Source organism: Chelonia mydas, chromosome 8 (assembly GCF_015237465.2).
Source record: "Chelonia mydas isolate rCheMyd1 chromosome 8, rCheMyd1.pri.v2, whole genome shotgun sequence".
NCBI classification, from domain to species: domain Eukaryota; kingdom Metazoa; phylum Chordata; order Testudines; family Cheloniidae; genus Chelonia; species Chelonia mydas.
The window spans coordinates 45,277,310-45,298,552 of NC_057854.1; the positions used below are offsets into that span (position 1 = coordinate 45,277,310).

The following is a 21,243-nucleotide window of genomic DNA, read 5'->3' on the forward strand; positions in this document are numbered from 1 at the left end:
TCTCCTGTTGCTGGGGAGGAGAAGCTTGAGCCTCCCTACCATCCCAGTAGGAGAGGGTTGGAGCCCCAGAGAACTACCTGCAAGAAGCTGCCCAGGGACCCCAATCTGGCCATTGAGGACCACAAGCAGGAGGGAGTGGCATCCAGGGTTGCTCTCATCAGGAGTGGTGAGGTCCTTGAGTATCATCCCTCACCTCTGAGAAAGGGGGTATTGGAGGAACTCTCTGCCTCCACGGTACTGAGCCTCAAGGACATCATCTCTGAGGATGTGGACCTAGTCAGGCAACAAGGTCTTTTTGAGGGGGGTTCCTTGGGAGGCGAATTAGAGCTCCTCTTCTTAGAATGTTCATAGGAGGACTGAGGATCTCCCTTTTCTGGGAGACTGCTGTGCATAGGTCAAAGGGGCCACTGAGGAACAACGTATGGGGGGGTGATCTAGCTCTGAAGCAGGGCAAAGGGAATGCTCCATCAGCAGCAGTCAGCCTGGTTTCTTGGTTCTTCCAAGCCTTAGATCTGAGGGCTAACCAAAAGTTGCACTTCCGAGGGAAGTGCAATTCTCCCAGGCAGCAAAGGCACTTTGAGTGTCCATTGTTGATTGGAATAGCCTCTCCACATGAGAGGCAAAGTTTAAAGCCCAGTGACCTGGGGCATGCCCTGCACAGAGAGGATTCCCCAGAGGAAAAGAAAATTTTTTTTAAAAACACAAACTACCACTACAAACTAAAAACTAGCTAGCTAAATTGGGATAAACAAGCACAGAAAAAGCGGACGCAAACACCATGCAGACACGCTAAGCTCCATCTCAGGCTGAAGGGGGTGAGAAGGAACTGAGGATGGTTTGCTTATAGAGCCTGAGACAGCCTTCGTGTGGGGCACGAGGATATCAAAGGCGCATGAGTGGGCTGAATGGACACTGCTAATGAAAATCCCCCATCGAAGGCATGTGGGGTACACAGACACCTGAAGCGGAGCACCCATAAGGACACTATTCAAAGAACAATTGCTTATTTGAAGTTACTGCACAGGATTTCCAACTCCAGTCTTCAGCTTCCTGTGTGTAGGAAAAGGATTCCTGCCCTAGCTTAAGTTTTTGGCCTTCAGAATCTTAGTTGAGCATGACCTTTTCCCACCTCTACTCAGGTAGTGTGCAGACCAACAGCCAGTATCCTGAGCATCTATATTCTAGTCAGAATTGTTCAAAAATGAAGACATCAAATAAGCCAGTGATGGACATAAACCAGAAAAGAATGTACATGACCACATCTAAAAGGGTGAAGAAAACAGAGAAGCAATATGTCACCTCAACAGCACAATCCCGAGACTTAGAGTGGAACAATGGATAAATGTGAATCTTGTGTGATATCTTCAAAACAGCAGAATTACAAAGACAGTCTCTAAAAGGAAATTATCATCAGCACTTTATTCCCATGGCTGGGAACTGAACAGTTTGAGGCAAGTATTGGAATAAAGCCAGACAATGGCTACACGCAGTACGCGAAGAAAAGCCCGGTCAATGTCTAACAGCAGGGCTAGAACAAGTTATTTTTGTATGCACAAATGTGAGGCACAAAACAAAAATAATAAATCTGTAATAGCTATTTCTAATACACCTGTTGCCATGGTACCCAACAAGCAGGGGATGCTGTCAGTGCCTCTTTAAAAAAAATTAAGGTTTCAAAAACTGGCCTACTCTAAAAAAAGACAGTTACCTTCTCCATAACTGGTGTTCTTAGAGATGTGTTGCTCATGTCCATTCCACATTAGGTGTGCGTGCTCACCACGTGCACTGGTGCCAGAAGTTTTTCCCCTAGCAGTACCCGGAGGGGAGCGCCCCTAGTGACCCCTGGAGTGGTGTCTCTATGGCGCGGTATAAGGGGTGCTGTGTACTCCCCCCACCCTCAGTTCCTTCTTGCCAGACAACTCCGACAGAGGGGAAGGAGGACGGGATGTGGAATGGACATGAGCAACATCTCGAAGAACACAGTTACAGAAAAGGTAACTGTCTTTTCTTCTTCGACTGATTGCTCATGTGCATTCCACAATAGGTGATTCCAAGCTATATCTATTGGAGGTGGGTAGGAGTTCACAGACTCTTGGGACGGAGTACAGCCCTGCCGAACTTGGCGTCTTCCCTGGTTTGAGAGACCATCGCGTAATGCGAAGTGAACGTGTGAACAGAAGACCATGTGGCAGCCCTGCAAATGTCCTGAATGGGGACATGGGCTAAAAAGGCAGCCGACGAGGCTTGCGCCCTAGTCGAGTGTGCCCTCACAATCGACAGCAGGGGGATTCCCGCTAGGTCGTAACAAGTACGGCTATATGAGGTGATCCAGTTGGAGAGCCACTAGTGGAGATCGGCTGACACCTCGTCCTTTCAGCTGAGGCAATGAACAGCTGCAAAGACTTTCTGAATGGCTTAGCCCATTCCAGATAAAAGCCAGAGCCTGTCTCACATCCAGCATGTGGAGGCGGCACTCCTCACTGGACGCATGGGGCTTGGGACAGAGGACCGGCAGGAAGAAGTCCTGACCCATGTGGTAGGTGGAGACCACCTTGGGGAGGAGCAAAGGATGTGGTCAGAGCTGGAACTTATCCTTATGGAACACCGTGTATGGGGGCTCAGAGGTCAAGGCCCTGAGTTTCGAGACCCGTCTAGCTGACATGATCGCCACCAGGAAGGCTACCTTCCAGGAGAGGTGCAACCAGGAGCATGTAGCTAGCGGCTCAAAAGGGGGACCCTCCAACTGGGCCAGCACCAAGTTCAGGTCCCACTGCGGGACTGGGGGCCTAACGTACGGGAAGAGACGATCCAATCCCTTAAGAAATCGGCCAGTCATAACAAGGGAGAATACCGTATGCCCCTGAATTGGCAGGTGGAAGGCCGATATGGCTGCCAAGTGCACCTTGACGGACAGGGCACTAGGCCTTGGGCTCTAAGGTGAAGGAGGTAGTCTAAAATGAGTTGGATTGGAGCAGCCACGGGTGAAATGCCCTGCTCAGCTGCCCACTGGGAAAACTGAGACCACTTCGCCAAGTAGGCCCGACGCATGGAGGGCTGCCTGCTTTCAAAAGGACGCGCTGAACCCCTTCCGAGCACGTCCTTCCCTCCTGGCCTAACCACTGAGCAGCCACGCTGTGAGGTGGAGTGCCGCTAGGTTGGGATGGAGAAGGCGGCCCTGGGAGAGCAGGTCCGGGTGGGATGGCAATGGCTGCGGCGGGGTGACTGCCAGGCTCGTGAGGGTCCTGTACCAATGCTGCCTGGGCCACGGCCGGGCAATCAGAAGGACCAGGGCCTTGTCCGTTTTTATCTTCTCCAAGACCTTGCTGATCAGCGGGATCGGGGGGAAGGCATAGAGAAGCTGGCCCAACCAGTATAGGAGGAAGGCATCAGAGATGGTGCCCACTCCCAACTCCCCTTCCGGAGCAGAAATGGGGATACCGGCGGTTCTGCCAAGTCGTGAACAGGTCTACCTGGGGAGTTCTCCACTCTTGGAAAATCCTGTGCACCACCGTGGGGGTGTAGTGACCACTCATGCTGAGAGGAGAAATCTCGGCTCAGGAGATCCGCCCGTGAGTTCTGGGCGCCCGGTAAGTGGTGGGCCTGTAGGCAAATGTTGTGGGCTATACAGAAGTCCCACAGCCTGAGGGCTTCCTGGCAGAGGGAAGAGAAATGGGCCCCCGCCTTGCCTGCTGATGTAAAACATCGAGGCCGTGTTGTCTGTGAGAACTCTGACCACTCTGCCCTCCAGATGAGAGCGGAAGGCCATGCATGCCAGCCGGACTGCCCTGAGTTCCTTGACGTTTATATGCAGGGCAAGATCCTGCGCGGACCACAGACCTTGGGTCTGAATGTTCCTGACATGGGCTCCCCAACCCAGGTACGACGGGTCGGACGCCAGCTCCACCAATGGGGGCCTGCGGGAAGGACCACCATTGTAGGGAGGCGATCACCGTCTTGGGCACAGTGAGGACTTTGTCCATCCTGTCTCTGGACTAGGAGAACACAGAGGCCAACCAGAGCTGGAGGGGCCACATCCTGAGTCTGGTGTGGCGAACCACATATGTGCATGCCGACATGTGACCCTGTCTATGAGCCCTCTCAGGGTCTCAGATCTGTCCGGTGGGAGGGAGGCCCTGGCTGATGCCACATCCAGGACTGCCCCGATAAACTATGTGCTGCACCAGGACTAACGTGGACTTGGTGTCATTTACCAACAGGTCCAGGGTGGCGCACGTGGACAGGAGGAGCGCCATGTGATCCCACACCTGCGAACTGGAGTTGCCCTTGACCAGCCAGTCATCCAGAGAGGTGAGATCTGAACCCCGCGACGTCTGAGGTAGGCCACCACCACAGACATGCACTTTGTCAATACCCTGGGAGCAATGGACAGGCCAAATGGGAGGACCGTAAATTAGTAGTGCTCCTGCCCAACTGTGAAATGGAGGAAATGCCTGTGTCCCTTGAATATACGAATGTGGAAATACGCATGCTGCAGATTGAGGGTGGCGTACCAGTCCCCGGCATCCAGGGAAGGGATGATGGAGGCCAAAGAGACTATGCGAAACTTGAGCTTTACCATGTACTGGTTCAGGCCTCACAGGTCCAGGATGGGCGTGGGCTCCCCTTTGACCTTTGGGATAAAGAAATAGTGGGAGTAGTACCCCTTGTGTTTGAACTCTGTTGGCACCACTTCTAAGCCAAGGAGCTGCCCCACCTCCTGCTCGAGCAGGGCCTTGTGAGAGGGGTACCCCAGGAGGGACGGGGATGGAGGGTGGTTGGGCGAGGTAGAGGTAAACTGAAGGGTGTAGCCCTGGGAGACGGTGTTGAGGACTCAACTGTCCGAAGTCAGCCGCGACCACTCCGGGAGAAAAAGCACACAAGCTGGAGAAGGGAAGCTTTACTGCGGGTGGATCTTTGGTATGAACTGGTAAATGGCCCCTGGGCGTCCCGTCAAAACTGACGCTTTCCCACCTGTTTACCATTGGAGGGCCCAGGCTGGGGGGCAGACCGGGACTGCCTCTGCGGGCGTTTCTTATAGTCCTTTGACTTTTTATAAGGGGGCTCATATTTAGAGTGGATGGCTTGGGTGGGAGCCTGCTGAAGCTTAAACTTGGTCCTGGCCGGAGCTGGGATGTAGAGGCCAAGTATCTTAAACATGCGGGAATCTTTCAGGCCGTGCAATTTCATGTCTGTCTGTTCTGCAAACAGGGCCTTGCCATCGAATGGAAAGTCCTGCAAGGAGTTCTGTGCCTCACGGGACAGTCCAGACAGCAGGAGCAATGATGCCCTCCTCATGGACATCACGGAGGCCATAGACCTTGCACCCGTATCCGCGGCATCCGACGTTGCCTACAGGGTTGCCCTGGCAGCCGCTGTGCCCTCCTCCACCAGAATTTTGAACTCCTTGTCACGCTCCTGGAGGGAGTCCTCAAATTTGGGTAGAGAGCCCCACAAATTGAACTCATACTGACCCAGGAGGGCCTGATGGTTCACCACCCTTAACTGGAAACTTGAGGACGAATAAACCTCTCCCCCAAGTAAGTCCAGCCTCCTTGAGTCTTATTTTTCGGAGTAGGGGCTGGTTGGCCCTGCCTCTCCCTGTGTTTGACCCACTCGACCACGAGGGAGTTGGGGGCAGGGTGGGTGTACAGGTATTCATGCCCCTTGGTGGGCACAAAGTACTTCCGTTCCGCCCTTTTAGAGACGGGGGACAAGGAAGCTGAGGTTTGCCACAAGGCATTTGAAATTTTTGCCGCCCCTTCGTGGAGTGGGAGGGCCACCCTGCCCGGTGCTGAGGCTGAGAGGACATTGAAGAGGGAGTGCGAGAGTTCCTCCACCTCCTCGGTCTGAAGTCTGAGGCTTGATGCCACCTTTTTCAATAGTTCCTGGTGGGCCTTAGAGTCCTCCTGTGGAACAGGGGGAGGAGGGGCCGTAATTGCCTCATCAGGGAGGATGAGGATGCGGTACTCTGCATATCCACCGGTACCGGAGGTCTCACCACTTGGTCACCCTCCGGGTGCGGAACCAAAGATGCATGCCGCATTGACTCCTTTCTGGGAGGCTGCGAAAGGGAGGCCAACTGTCTCTCCAAGGCTCCGGCCACCGAGCGAGCCCCCACTGGCTGCGTCTGAGGCCACGGGGCACACTGGTGCCACGGTGCCAGCCAAGGAGCCAAGGGCCACTGCACCTGCTGTGGCACCGGCGGAGCAGGCTGTTCAGCCTGACTAGCCTGTCCTATCAACTGATGACTACAAAGGGAGGCCGGGCTAGCATATGACCTGCCGCTGTGCCTGGACCAGGAGGAGTGGTGGAGTCGGGAACAGTGCCGACGACGAGACCATGATCCCGACATGGAGGAACGTTTCCATCAGTAGCAGCTGCTCTGTGATTGGCTCCGGCGGGCAGATCCGTGACAGCGAGGTGCCGGTGATCAACGCCTGGGACTGCATGAGCAGTGCCGCAGCGGGGTCTTGGAGAGAGACGAAGAACAGGAACGGCGTCGATGCCCGTATCGCGATGGGCTACGGTAGCCTCTCAGAGACTAGGACCTCCGGTGCCGTCTCTCCCGGTCTCGATGAGGCCTGCTCCCCTTGCGAGGTCTATGGTCCCTCAAGGCGGAGCGATGCCTAGAACCCCTCAGTCATAACCCAGCCAGACAACCTGGTGGGGGTCAACAGGGACCAGCGAGGATTGTGCATGGGGTGATTGCTGAGCAGTGAACGGTGTTGGGAACATTCCTTTGACTGTTAATGGTACCGACCAGGCGGTGACTGTGGAGATCCAAGTGGTGGCTTGCTCTGGACCGGGGAGACAACGGTGGCGGTGCCTCTGGTACCAGCAGAAACAATGTCCTGGGCCACCTGCAGGGCCTCCGGCGTGGAGGGCACCTGGACATCCAGGGAGGCCTGCGCCAAGCGGGCCGGGCTACTCCGCTCAACCTGAGTCGGAGGTCTGGAGGCCAACGGAGACCGAGAACTGCCCAACGTGGGTGCATTCATCCAACCCATACTTCTTTAACTTGCTGACAAGAATACTGTGGGAGACTGTGTCAAAAGCTTTGCTAAAGTCAAGAAACAATACATCCACTGCTTTCCCTTCATCCACAGAACCAGTAATCTCATCATAGAAGGTGATTAGATTAGTCAGGCATGACCTTCCCTTGGTGAATCCATGCTGACTGTTCCTGATCACTTTCCTCTCCTCTAAGTGCTTCAGGATTGATTCCTTGAGGACCTGCTCCATGATTTTTCCGGGGACTGAGGTGAGGCTGACTGGCCTGTAGTTCCCAGGATCCTCCTCCTTCCCTTTTTTAAAGATGGGCACTACATTAGCCTGTTTCCAGTCGTCCGGGACTTCCCCCGATCGCCATGAGTTTTCAAAGATAATGGCCAATGGCTCTGCAGTCACAGCCGCCAACTCCTTTAGCACTCTCGGATGCAACGCATCCGGCCCCATGGATTTGTGCACGTCCAGCTTTTCTAAATAGTCCCTAACCACTTCTTTCTCCACAGAGGGCTGGCCACCTACTCCCCATGTTGCGTTGCCCAGCGAAGCAATCTGGGAGCTGACCTTGTTCGTGAAGACAGAGGCAAAAAAAGCATTGAGTACATTAGCTTTTTCCACATCCTCTGTCACTAGGTTGCCTTCCTCATTCAGTAAGGGGCCCACACTTTCCTTGGCTTTCTTCTTGTTGCCAACATACCTGAAGAAACCCTTCTTGTTACTCTTAACACCTCTTGCTAGCTGCAGCTCCAGGTGCGATTTGGCCCTCCTGATTTCATTCCTACATGCCCGAGCAATATTTTTATACTCTTCCCTGGTCATCTGTCCAATCTTCCACTTCTTGTGAACTTCTTTTTTATGTTTAAGATCCGCAAGGATTTCACTGTTAAGCCAAGCTGGTCGCCTGCCATATTTACTATTCTTTCTACACATCGGGATGGTTTGTTCCTGTAACCTCAATAGGGATTCTTTGAAATACAGCCAGCTCTCCTGGACTCCTTTCCCCCTGATGTTATTCCCCCAGGGGATCCTACCCATCAGTTCCCTGAGAGAGTCGAAGTCTGCTTTCCTGAAGTCCAGGGTCCGTATTCTGCTGCTTACCTTTCTTCCCTGTGTCAGGATCCTGAACTCGACCAACTCGTGGTCACTGCCTCCCAGATTCCCATCCACTTTTGCTTCCCCTACTAATTCTTCCTCATTTGTGAGCAGCAGGTCAAGAAAAGCTCTCCCCCTAGTTGGTTCCTCCAGCACTTGCACCAGGAAATTGTCCCCTACATTTTCCAAAAACTTCCTGGATTGTCTGTGCACCGCTGTAGTGCTCTCCCAGCAGATATCAGGATGATTAAAGTCACCCATGAGAACCAGGGCATGCGATTTAGTAGCTTCTGCGAGTTGCCGGAAGAAAGCCTCATCTACCTCATCCCCCTGGTCCGGTGGTCTATAGCAGACTCCCACCACTCCATCACTCTTGTTGCTCACACTTCTAAACTTAATCCAGAGACACTCAGATTTTTCTACAGTTTCATACTGGAGCTCTGAGCAGTCATACTGCTCCCTTACATACAGTGTTACTCCCCCACCTTTTCTGCCCTGCCTGTCCTTCCTATCTGTCTGGTGATGTTCTCCTCCTAATACAGCATGGCAAGAAAATCCTCCGAATATTAATGATTAACTTGTTGAACTGGAGATATTTATGAAGTCATTGGGAGGTGAACTATCATCTGCTTTAATTACCTTTGGTAAATGAAATAACCAAACAATCATTCATTTTCTGATAGAGCTGTAAAACTTATCTGAAAAGTTTTCAAAATAAATCACTGTTTAAAAATGGATAGTGTGTACCTTCTAAAAATGAAACCTATATCTATCTCCCAGTTGTGAAGAATATGTATTAAGGTTGTAACAACAAGAATGCACTTGTAGAAATCCATGATTAAATTGAGTCTTCCTGACTAGTGATTTAAATCAGATCCACCCTGGCAGGCTAGCTGAAAACTCAATGCTTTTCAAAAATGCTCACGTTTATGGTGGTTGTGGAAAGAGGGTTGGATACTTTGCTTTTTGCAGTTGTGAACTGAAGCCCCAAAAGAGGCACTGCCAGCACCATGAATTCTGTCAAAGTGAATACTGTTCCTCCCTTCTTTCTATAGTATGTGGTAAGTGAGGTACAATGCACTTACTGCTCAACAGAACATAACCTTAATTTCCTTCATCTTTTCTAAATTTGTCCCCATCTGATTTCCAGAGATAAATTCCTTCAGCACTACCACTCTCCTTGTCACTGAGGTTCATAAGCTGAAGGTCATCTTTGAATTCCCCCTTCTTCACACAGAACATATCCCAAACCAGTAATTTCTTCTTCTACAATATTTTAAAGATCTGCAATTCCTCATAATCCCAACAGCCAAAACATGAATTAGTGGGCTGATCATTTACTCTTGATTACTGAAACCCCCTCTTCTCTCGTCTCCCAATTCTGGCCCCACTATTAAAAAAGCACCTAAAGTTTTACTCACCCAATCTGACCCTTTTAATGGCTCCTCCCTTTCCATTGCATTGTTTAGTTTTCTCCTCTCCTTCAAAGCTCCAGAGAACTCAACCTGACCACATATAAACTCAAATCTTACCCCACAGCTCCCGAACCCTCTGATCTACCAATACCACACTCATGCCCTCTTTGTCTGTTTCTGCCCACTTATGTGCCATTTTCTGCATTGTTCCCGATGTATGGAACTGCCCTCATATGCCAAGCCATCATCATCTTATTAAAATCCCTCTAAGATTAACTTCTTTCAAAATGCCACGAGAAGGAAGTTAATAATAAAAAACCTTGGCTGAGCCAAGGTACACCCAGGGTTTAAAGTGCCCTACCTCCACATGCCTTTCCAGCTATTTGCTATCCTACCCCCTTTTTGTCACACCATGTTTAAAACTAAATTTTAAGATCTGGACAGGGATCTCAGTTCTTAAAAAAGAAAACCCTGTCAACATGCTCACAACACTGCTGGATGCTGTAAAAATAGTGTACATTAGTAATGGAACATTTTCATTATTGCACTATGGGTTTAAACACATAATTACCTTTCCAGTAGCAGCAATCATGCTGTGCTGAGTTCCTGCAGGGATCAATCCTCTGAAAGGCTGGTTTACTTGTGCAGGCCTACTCAGATTTTGAGCCTGAGCCTGTGGTGGGGCGTGCTGCAGTGGAGGCTGTAGGGACTGGGGTAGAGCAATTAGTGGCTGTCCTGTGGATCCAAAGTTGGGCAAAGAAAGCTGCGAGCCTGGTAAAGGTACAGTTACCTGGAGACAATAAGGAAATATCAGTACCACAGTACAAGCTTAATTACTTAACTATATCAAGATGGCTTTGACATTAAATTATATTCAGATTAAATTATATTTCAGATTAAATTGTATTTCTCTTAATTAGTGAAACTATCACCCAGAGGGATGCAGGCAAATCATCTCTTAATTTGTTATGTAGAGACTTTATAATTAGTTCTTTCTTAATGCATTTGGACACGTGAACTTCAGAAACAGTTACAAATGCATCAAATTATAGGCTGGATCCTAACTGTGCTATCATTTCAACAGCACTTCACAGTAATAAAGTAAATTAAACTCAACTGATAATTACAAGATAGTTACAAAAATGGCAATTTTTCATCAAACAGCTCTAATGATCAAGCTGGCTGCTGGGTATTGAGGTTAGACTTTACTTGCCAAAGAGCACACAGAAATGGAGTTTTAAGGTTAAAAACAGAAATGGTGGACTGTACTATCCAACCACCTATGACACCTCCTTGTATTAACAGGGGTCACTGTAACCAAATGTGAACACTAACTGCTGGATGGAAGTGATGAGGACTTGAAAATATTAGATAGTCAAGTAATTATGTTAGTTTTGACATCTCCTAATCTGTTTGTATGATGCACAATCATGAACCCCTCTCCCATCACACACGAAAAATGTTTTGAGGGCCTCTAAAAGACTGACAATATTCTTTGTTCCTTCATTCAGTGAATCAAGTTTAAACCAAAATTTACTGTAAGCAGCATAATACTGGTTTCAAGTAGCTATTTCACCAGAACATCTGAAAACATTAAACAAATATGCATAATTTTGACCTCTAAAGTCTTTCATTTGGAGGGGATATTAACTTTTTAAGATTCTTCTAATCTACCAGATGATGGATTTTCCACTGTGTTTCAATAGGATTTAAAATATCACTCAGTTTTTGGAGGTCTCCCTCATTCATACGGTTAATGTTTGACAGACTTGTCATAAAATAGTCAATTGTTTGCATACGTCACAAATAAGTGTTAGGAACAGTTTATAAAAATCTAAACCTTAAGTTGTCAAAATGTGAGCCACTAAATGGTACTAGATTTGCAAACATCCTACAGTGCTTGCACAAGACAAAAATCAAAACAATTTTTTCTAATACAATCTTAAATTCCTTGGAAATACTCTGGCACCACTTAAACTTCAAAACTGGGAAGTGCTACAGAGCTACAGGTTAAGACTAGATATACACAGATAAGTATGACAGACAACTGTGCAAACTATCAACTTTGCATATTTGGGGTACACATATTTGGAAATGTGACTGGTCTCATAGGTTTCAGCTAGTCAGTGATGAGCCATATGCCATCATTAGCAAACAGGCTATTTTGTTTGTCTGCTCTCTAAATGCTGTAATTACTTGGCTCTCTGTGAAAGTGCTATTACCTCTGACTTGCCCCCACGAAAGAGAGCAGATACTTGTATTACTTAACTGTTATGTAGGGTGTTGCTTCTATCATCACTAGAGCAGGGGTTCTCAAACTGGGGGTAGGGACCCCTCAGGGGGTCGCGAGGTTATTACATGGGGGGGTGGCGGGGCGTCACAATCTGTCAGCCTCCACCCCAAACCCGGCTTTGCCTCCAGCATTTATAATGGTGTTAAATATATAAAAAAGGTTTTTTTTTAATTTATAAGGGGGGCAGGGTCGCATTCAGAGGCATGCTATGTGAAAGGTCACCAGTACAAAAGTTTGAGAACTACTGCACTAGAGAGACAAGGGTGTAGGAAAAAACTCTTTTGCCACTTAGAATTAAGTCATTAATATGAACTTGTATAGCACTTTATTTTCTTGCACTTTGTGTCTCACTATGGTGGCTCTATTCTGCCAATTCTCAGGTACAGAATCATGATCGTAATATCTTTATTCCCCTACTTTTAAGTATACATCAGAAAAAAACAGTCCATAAAATTAATAAAAAGAAATGCAATTTAGGAAATTTACCATGCCATAGTTTACCTGCTGAAGAGCACTGGGAGACTGAGCTGTATTATAGAAATTGCTCTGGCCAGGCTGTTGAACCTGTCCAGAATACAGACTTGAAGCCTGGGTGAGAGTAGCTCTGGCCTAGAAAGAAAGAAAGAAAGAAAGAAAGACAGACAAATTGCAATAGGATACTATTAAATTACTATCAATAACCAGGATTACTAAATGTTAAGAGCATGGAAATTTATTCTGGATTTAAAGTCAGTTCAATTCCAAAATTGCTACAGCATAAGAAGTTGGAAAATTAGAGACATTTCAAATTTGTGGTGAAGCATCCATTTCTGTTTAAAACAATCCAAACACAGGACAGTGTCTTTACCGAAAAGTCAAGCCTTTATGTTTGTAAGCTGCAGAAGTATCCTCGAACTACACAGTTTGTTACAAGTGAATTGGAACGTTGGGGCACAAAACAGATTGCCTGGTAAAGATGGTGAAAAGGAACCATTAAGATTTCCTGTAATCTTGCATCAATGCTACCTAGATATTATAGAGCTGGGCATATCAGAATACAGATGAAACCCGATATTACAAAGGTCTTGGGGTTTCATAAATTTCAGTTTAAATACAAATTTCAGTTAACAGATATGGATATTTGGCATCTCATCTATCGAAGATGGTTAGAAGCAGGTCTGAATAATAGAGCCCCAAAGACTGCATTTTATAGTATTAAGGTAACAGAAAATTCCTCCAGTGTTCTTTACATCCTAACATTACTTGCTCCAATAAGTGATACAGACCTCAACTTGAAAAAAAAATTCTAACCTGGAGAAGATGAGTATCAATGAGCTGAGAGCCTCCTAGTCCTGAAGCTTGACCAAGCTGATGTTCATACAAGATGGGAATAGGCTGAGTGTTAGAAGTCTGCTGAAATGCAAGACTTGATTGTGCCTTGGCAAGTTCCTGGTGCTGCACTGTTGGGAAGTTGTGTAAGGCTGTGCCAGACAGAACTACTGGCGATGGCTGAGACAGACCACTTTGCATAAAAGCTTGCTGTGATCTACAAAAGAATAAGTTGTGTTATTAGGCTTTAGTTTGCATTACAGATACAATATATGAGAAAACTGCCTTTGAAATTTAAATATATAATATTAAGAACAGAACTAGACCTTTATCGGCATTAAAATCAGAGAGCCAGATATTCAAAATGGCTGCACACACAACACATCCCACTGAAGACAGTATGAGCTGCTGGCTACTATATGTATGGAAAGTCAACTAAACTTCATATCTGAAAAATTTTATAAGTTATTTTAATTTCTTTAGTATTAAAGTATATTAAACTATTTTAAGTTACATGAAAGAAATGTTTAAATTAAATTTCACTGCCACATGTGAAATCTGTCTGCTTCTAGTTTTCAGTCTTTGTCCTGTAGCATCAGGCAGAGGGAAGTACTACAGAGTTTAGTAGCAGCACCTGAGCATGAAAAAGTGTTTGGTTCTTTTAACCACAGATGACCCTAAGTACATTAATTCTGACTCCATAATACTTACCCGCTTAGTTGCTGGGTATCAATGGGTATTTTTAACAACGAATGTTTGGTATTATCTGAGACACTGACTGCTGGGAACAAGGTCCTTAATATTTAAATTGATATTTGGTTTCCTTGCACATTCTTCCCATACTACTCATTCTGGGTTTTTACACAGGAATACAGCAAAGCACTACCTAAAAGCCTCTCAGCCAGCAGTCAAAGACTAGAGGCTGCTTTCTTAGCTCATCTGGAAAAAATCTGCCTTAGTTTTAGGCACAGGAGGGAGTCTCACTATTATGAACAGCTTAGAATCTGCAGAATAGGGATTCCACTCCTGTGCATACGGGGCTCAACTCAGCTTCATTAATGTCAATACAAAAGGCACCCAATGAAACGCTAAGAGAGGCAAGAGAATCAGCTGTGAATGAAAGGATCTGTGGACACTGAATGTTAGTGTAATCTTTCAAATCTACTCTACAGAGTACTACCAATAGCCGCTGTCTCATGTTGACCACAACAGCACCCAAGGTTCTTTTGATTAAACCATGTACGTGAAGGCTAACTCTTTCAATTTCCATGGAAGTTTTCAACAACATTCTGCTTGTCACAGAATTAGTGACATTTTGAATATGTGGAATTTTTGAAGGGGTAAAAAGGGTGAGAAAATAAAATGTATAATGAACTCTGGCTGGTAAGTTAACTAGGGAGAGACCATTGTATTTCTAACCAGTAGCAGGTTTTATTTTTTTAGGTCATCCACTGGTCCTTAAGTTTTGTAGCTCATTTTAAGTCGAATCTCTATTGCTGGATCTCACGTCTGAATTCACAAACTAACAAGGATTTTAAAGTTGCTATTAGACTTCAATGTTGGTCTGAAAAAGTGGGAGTGGTGAAAGAAAGGAATACTACATTGGACTGATCTCATTTGTTGCTTTTCCTTACTAAAGCTAAAACATTTACCTATAAGGTTGTAAGGAGGAGTTGAACAATTCCTGAGCCTGGGAAACAGCAGGTGCTGCTCCTAAACTCAGTTGGGCTTGGTGTTGTCCTTGTAGAGGTGCATAGATGGGGATGGGAATCTGCTGAACTGAAGTGGGCTGTAACAAAAATAAATAATTAAATAGTCAAGTGTAGAAACTGTCACACAAAAATCCTGGTAGCTGAAAATTGCCAATTCAAAACCATTAAGGAAAAAAAAGGCCTGTACCTAACGTGCAATGGGATTTATAAAGCAATTAAAAGAGAGACTAAGAAGTAGTTGGACGTCAAACACAAAGGCTATACAGTGATCGCACGACAACTTTCTAAACTGAAAGATAACTTAACTGAAGAGTTGACAGATTTGCCATTTCCAAATAAGCTATAGAAAGATATCACAATTCACTTCTTCCTGAGGCAATGAACAGCTATTTAAAAGTTAATTTCCATCTAAAAATTTGTTACGATACAAACTTTAGACATTTGATTCTGATGACCAACAATAAAACTGAGAAAAAACCCCCAACAATCATGCTCAAGAAATTCAGAACCATTACGCATGTGCAGTTGCTGTAATATAGCAGCGAATGAGAAGTCAGAGTGCGTGATGATAGCTGAGCAAAATATCTGTAGTATATTTATTAAACGTAGGCCATTCAGCTGTTACTTTTTTAAAAAACTGGCAAACATTTAATCTATGGACTACATGCTGCATTCTTAATACTTGATCTTTATTACTCATACTCTGAGCAACTTTAGTCAGATATTCCATGTGACTTGAGCGCTATTTTTTTTTTTATAAACCAGTACTGTAAGTCACTTGGACTTGATTCTCTCAGGCAGATGGATGGAGTACTTTAGAAAGTTAACAGGAGATAAATCTAGGAGATCTAAAACACTTTTAAACCTTTTCCTTTACTCTTCTACAAGAGCTTTATATTTTTGACCTATATGTGGATCCCAGATTTAAAAACACCTAGATTCCTTCCTGATAGAAACTGACCATCACAACAGATTTATTGACTATTTACAGCAGAGTTCACATTCACTTTTCTTGTTACATACATGAGAATTACTGCATTTATGTGCACAGGTTTTCTTTATGGAGACAGCTGGTACACTTCATTAACTAGTTCACTTATTAAATTTCCTCAGTACCAAACTTTTGGCCATGGCTTTCAGGAACACTAATAAGCAGTGTTCCATTATAAAAAAATCAATAGTACACAGAATAGGAACTCAGTTAGCAGACAAAGACAACAAGACCCAATGACAGGAAGTCAATCTAGAAGAATTCAAACTGGGAATGAGGGGAACCAACCACTGGAACAAATTACAAAAGGAGCTGGCTAATATATCATAATCTGAATTCTTTAAACAGAGGCTGGACCACTTTCTAAATGATATGTTCTGATTCACCCACAAGTTACTGGACTCATTAGTGTTCTTCCCTACTATAACGTAAGCAAACAATGTCCTCAACTGCAGGAAGGAAAACCATAGTGAGCGCTTCTGGTGTGAACATATATAGTCTTGTATGAAGCAGTACATTTCTGAGAACACAGGCTTCTACTGGAATACTGTTATAAAGAAATCTTTGTTCACATGAATGTTGACTGAAAGACCATAAAAGGCTGTGTACATGGTCAAACTGAACTATGACAGATTGGGAATGAAATGCAATGCAATTTACTGTTTACAGATCTCTCTCCCCCCTGCAACTATCAGGTCCACTCAAGTTATAACAGCTTTACAATGAAGGTTCAGTAAGATGAATCCCCAAATACCTGTGAAAGTCCTGGTTGAAAACCTTGCTGTTGAGCCAAGGAAGGTGGAGCCAGACGTGCATGCTGAGTGCTGAATAAGTGGCTTGTGTCCATGTAGAAAGCTGGGATCTGAGCTGCAGGACCTCAGGAAAATATGAAAATTAGTGTCTGAATGTAAAACATTTTCCTTCTGGGCAGATTTCCAAGTAGTGCTGGAACTGCAGCCAGAGAGGACGTTTTCTATTTCATATTTACAAGTTAGATTAACTATTTGCCTGACTGTTAGCATTGGGGGTGGAGATCTGGTGTGAGAAGAGATTTTCAGTGAGCTAGCGAACATGAGAGTTTTGTGAGGGAGTTCTCCAGGTGAAGGAGCAGCAACTACATGACCCTTGGGGTGAGTCTATTGTGTGTTTGCTTGCTTGAAGTTTACAGTGTGGTCTGTTTGGGGACTGTGTGCTGACCCTAGCAGCCTGCTAGGCAAGGCTGAGAGCTTCCTAAGGAAGCTCTAGCCTGCCATCCTTGGATCCCTCATCCCTTCAGAATCCCTTGACAAGGGGTCAGAGCAAACTCATGGAAAACAGGGGTTTAAAAAGCCAGCTCATAAGTGACCGGAGGAGCTAGTGAACAAGAGAAGTAAAAGGGACTTTTACAAGGGAGTTGAGAGAGAGAACATGAAGTCCAGATACATCTTATAAACATCCTCTAAACTTGGGCCAATAAAGCCTGCTCCCCCACAACCCCCCCCCCCAAAACAAAACAAAACCATACAAGAGTACAAAGAATGTAGGCAGAAGTCCAGCCGCAGAGTGGGCTATCCAGTATATTGCCCTGAATGTAGCAGGTATGATTACCTGCCTTGTAGGCAGGTGGCATTAGCATGCATTTGGTGTAAGGAGCTCCTGGCTCTCAGAGATCAAGTACAGGCTCTTGAGACCAGAGTGGCTGAACTGAAGGAGCTAAGGGAGACAGATGTACATAGATGAGACTTTCTGGCTCCCTCCTGTCTGACAGCATCTGGGCTGTTGAGGAGGATTAAAGTCTCAAAAGAGGAAAATTATCCCACAGTTGGGACTCTCCTTCCAGATGATGTCATGGTATTCTCTCACACTGAGGACACCTGTTAAGAAGAAAAAGGTAATAGAAATGAGGGCTTGGATTATTAGAAATATCTATAGTTGGGCTTTTGATGGGAGAACTGCGTGGTGAACTGCTTGCTGGATGTGAAGGTTGCGGATCTCTAGAGACATCTAGACAGATGTATGGGCAGTGCTGGGGAGGAGATGGTAGTCATGGTACATGTAGATACCAGTGACATAGGGAAAGGTAGGAGAGAAGTCCTAGATGCCACATATAGGCCATGGTTGCATCCTCTGAAATTCTAGTTCCATGCCCAGGGCCAGTTAGGCAGAAGTATAGTGTCTCAATGCGTGGATGAGACAATAGCGTTGAAGGAGGGATTCAGGCTTATTAGGAACTGGGAAACTTTTGGGGAAAGGAAGAGTCTACAGAGGAAGGATGGGCTCCACCTAAACCAGAACAGAATCAGACTGCTGGTATGTGAAATTTAAGATTGTAGAGGATTTCTAAACTAAGGGCTGGGTGAAAGCTGACCGGTACAAAGGAGCACATCATTCAGACAGACACATCCCTTAGAGGAGGATTTATTAAAGGAGATTTTCTATATCCTAGTAAAGAGGAGAGGACAGTTGTCAAAGTACAGATAGGAGCTGAAGAGAAACAAACAGCCATACGAAAAAGAGATCCATTCAATTACTCACCTTGAAGGCAAACACATAAATATTAACACGTTTTATAAGTGCTCATACACAAATGCTAGAAGTCTAAATATTAAGATGAATGAACTTGACTACCTGATACTAAGTGAGGATACTGACATAACACACACCGCAGAAACTTGCAGAATTATGATAATCAATGGGACATGGTAATACCAGGGGACAAAATATATACAAATGACAGAGTAGGTTGTGTTGGTGGGGGAGTGGCACGGTGTGAAAGAAAGCAGAGTCAACTAGAGTAAAAAAAGTTGGTGAATCAAACTGCACCATAGAACCTCTACAGATAGAAATTTCATGCTTGAATAATAAGAATATAGCAGTAGGAATATTCTGCCAACCCCTTGACCAGGATGGTGACAGTGACTGAGAAATGCTGAGGGAGATTAGAAAGTTACAAAAACAGTAAACTGAGTAATAATGGCGGATTTCAACTATCCCCATATTGACTGGGAGCACATCACCTCAGGATGGGATGCAGAGATAAAATTTCTAGACACCATTAATGACTATTTCTTGGAGCAGCTATTCCTGGAACCCACAAAGAGGGGCAATTTTTAATTTGGTCCCGAGTAGCACACAGGATCTGGCTCGAGAGGTGAATATAGCTGAACTGCTCAGAAAGAACAACTGTAATGTAATTAAATCTAACATCCTTATAGGGGGAAAAAATACCAAAAAGAAATCAACCACAGTAGCATTTAACTTCCAAAAGGGGAACTACACAAAAATGAAGAGGCTAGTTACGCAGACATTAAAAGGAACAGTGAAATGCCTGCAAGCTAACATTTTTTAAAAACACAATAGAGGCTCAAACTAAATGTATACCCCAAATAAAAAAAGTAAGAGAAACAAAAAATGACACCATGGTTTAAAAACAGAGTAAAAGAGGTAGTTAGAGAACAAAAAGATACCCTTTAAGAATTGGAAATCAAATCCTACTATGGAAAACAGGAAGAACAAACTCTGGCAAGTCAAGTGTAAAAGTATAATAGGGCAGGCCAAAAAAGAATTTGAAGAGCAACTAGCAAAAGACTTGAAGACTATGAGTAAAAATTTTTGTTTAAGTTCACAAGAAGCAGGAAGCCTAACATTCAGTGTGGCAGGCCACTGAACAACCCAGGTGCTAAAAGAGCACTCAAGGAAGACAAGCGTGAGGGAGATTCCGACACCCAAGCCATTCTTTTTAGGTGACAAACCTGAGGAACCGTCCCTGATTGAAGTGTCAGTAGAGGTGGTTTTGGAACAAACTGGTAAATCAAACAGTAATAAAAGTCACCAGGACCAGATGGTATTCACCCAAGATTTCTGAAGGAACTCAAATATGAAATTGCAGAACCACTAACTGCAGGATGCAACTTATTGCTTAAATCAGCCTTTGTACCAGATGACTGGAGGATGGCTAACGTGACACTGATTTTTTAAAAAAGCTCTAGAGGCAATCCTGGCAATTACAGGCTGGTAAGCCTAACTTTAGTACCAGGCAAATTGGTTGTAGCTATAGTAAACAGAATTATCAGACACAGCTGAACAAAATCTGTTCGGGAAGAGTCAACATGGCTTTTGTAAAGGGAAATCATGCCTCACCAATCTACCAGAATTCTTTGAGGGGGGTCAAATAAACATGGACAGGGGTGATTCAGAGAGTGTACTTGGACTATCAGAAAGCCTTTAAAAAAGTCCCTCACCAAAGGCTCTTAAGCAAAGTACCCAGTTACGGATGAGAGGGAAGGTCATGCCATAGATCAGACACTGGTTAAAAGATAGGAAACAAAGGGTCAATTTTCACAGTGGAAACAGTTAAATAGCAGGGTCCCCCAAGAATCTGAACTCGGACCTGTGCTATTCAACATATTCATAAATGACCTGGAAAAAGGGTTAAACAGCGAGGTGGCAAAGTTTGCAGACAATACAAAATTATTCAAGATAGCTAAGTACAAAGCTGACTATGCAGAGTTACAAAGGGATCTCAAAACTGGGTGACTTGGAAAGAAAATGGCAGAGGAAATTCAATGTTGATAAATGCCAAGTAAAACACTCCAGAAAACAATCCCAATTATACATACAAAATGATGGGATCTAAATTAGCTGTTAGCATTCAAGAAATTTCTTTGAGTCATCGTTGATAGTTCTCAGAAAACATCTGCTCAATATGCAGTCAAAAAAGCTGACAGAACGTTAGGAACCATCAGGTAAGGGATATATAAGACGACAGAAAATATAATGCCACTATATAAATTCATTGTATTCCGCATCTTGAATACTGCATGCAGTTCTGGTCACCCATCTCAGAAAAGATATATTAGAACCAGAAAAAGTACAGAGAAGGGCAACAAAAAGGATTAGGGGTATGGAACAGCTTCCACAGGCTATGTTTACACTACTGCAGTAAGTTGACCTACGCTATGCAACTCCAGCTACGTGAATAACGTAGCTGGAGACGACGTACCTTAGGTCAAAACTTACCGCAGGGGGTCAACGGGAGAAAATCTCCCATTGACTTACCTTACTCTTCTCTTTGAAGGTAGAATACAGGGGTTGACTGGAGAGCGAACTACAGTTGATCTGGCAGGTCTTTACTAGACCCGCTAAATCAACTGCCGGTGGATTGACCTCAGAGTGTTGATCCGCGCTGTAGTGTAGATCTGCCCATAGAAGGGGAGGGATTGTTCATCTTAAAAAAAGAGACAACTGCGGGGGGGGGGGATATGATAGAGGTCTAAAATCATGAACGGTGTGGAGAAAGTGAATAAGGAAGTGTTATTCACCCCTACCCATCGCACAAGAACCCAGTGAAATAACAGGCAGCAGGTCTAAAAACAAACAAAAGGAAGTACTTTTTCCCTATAACACACAGTCAACCTGTGGAATTCATTGCCAAGAGATGTTGTGAAG

The 21,243-nt window shown here is 45.1% G+C and overlaps 1 protein-coding gene across 48 annotated transcripts in view; it reads right to left on the bottom strand.

Moving 5' to 3' along the window:
• The window catches only part of PRRC2C (proline rich coiled-coil 2C), a 114,513-nt gene that overhangs the window by 15,692 nt on the left and 77,578 nt on the right, over positions 1-21,243 (bottom strand). For 18 of the 48 annotated variants that reach the window (XM_027823664.3, XM_037906900.2, XM_037906899.2 and 15 more), the window contains 5 exons: positions 16,571-16,683; positions 14,766-14,902; positions 13,096-13,330; positions 12,307-12,414; positions 10,084-10,302 (listed from right to left, as the gene is read on the bottom strand). In XM_027823664.3, coding sequence (XP_027679465.2) covers positions 10,084-10,302; positions 12,307-12,414; positions 13,096-13,330; positions 14,766-14,902; positions 16,571-16,683 — 812 coding nt within the window. Of the gene's footprint in view, positions 1-10,083; positions 10,303-12,291; positions 12,415-13,095; positions 13,331-14,765; positions 14,903-16,570; positions 16,693-21,243 lie in introns of those variants that run through there. The other 30 variants (XM_037906889.2, XM_043521443.1, XM_037906890.2 and 27 more) reach the window with 5 other exon arrangements.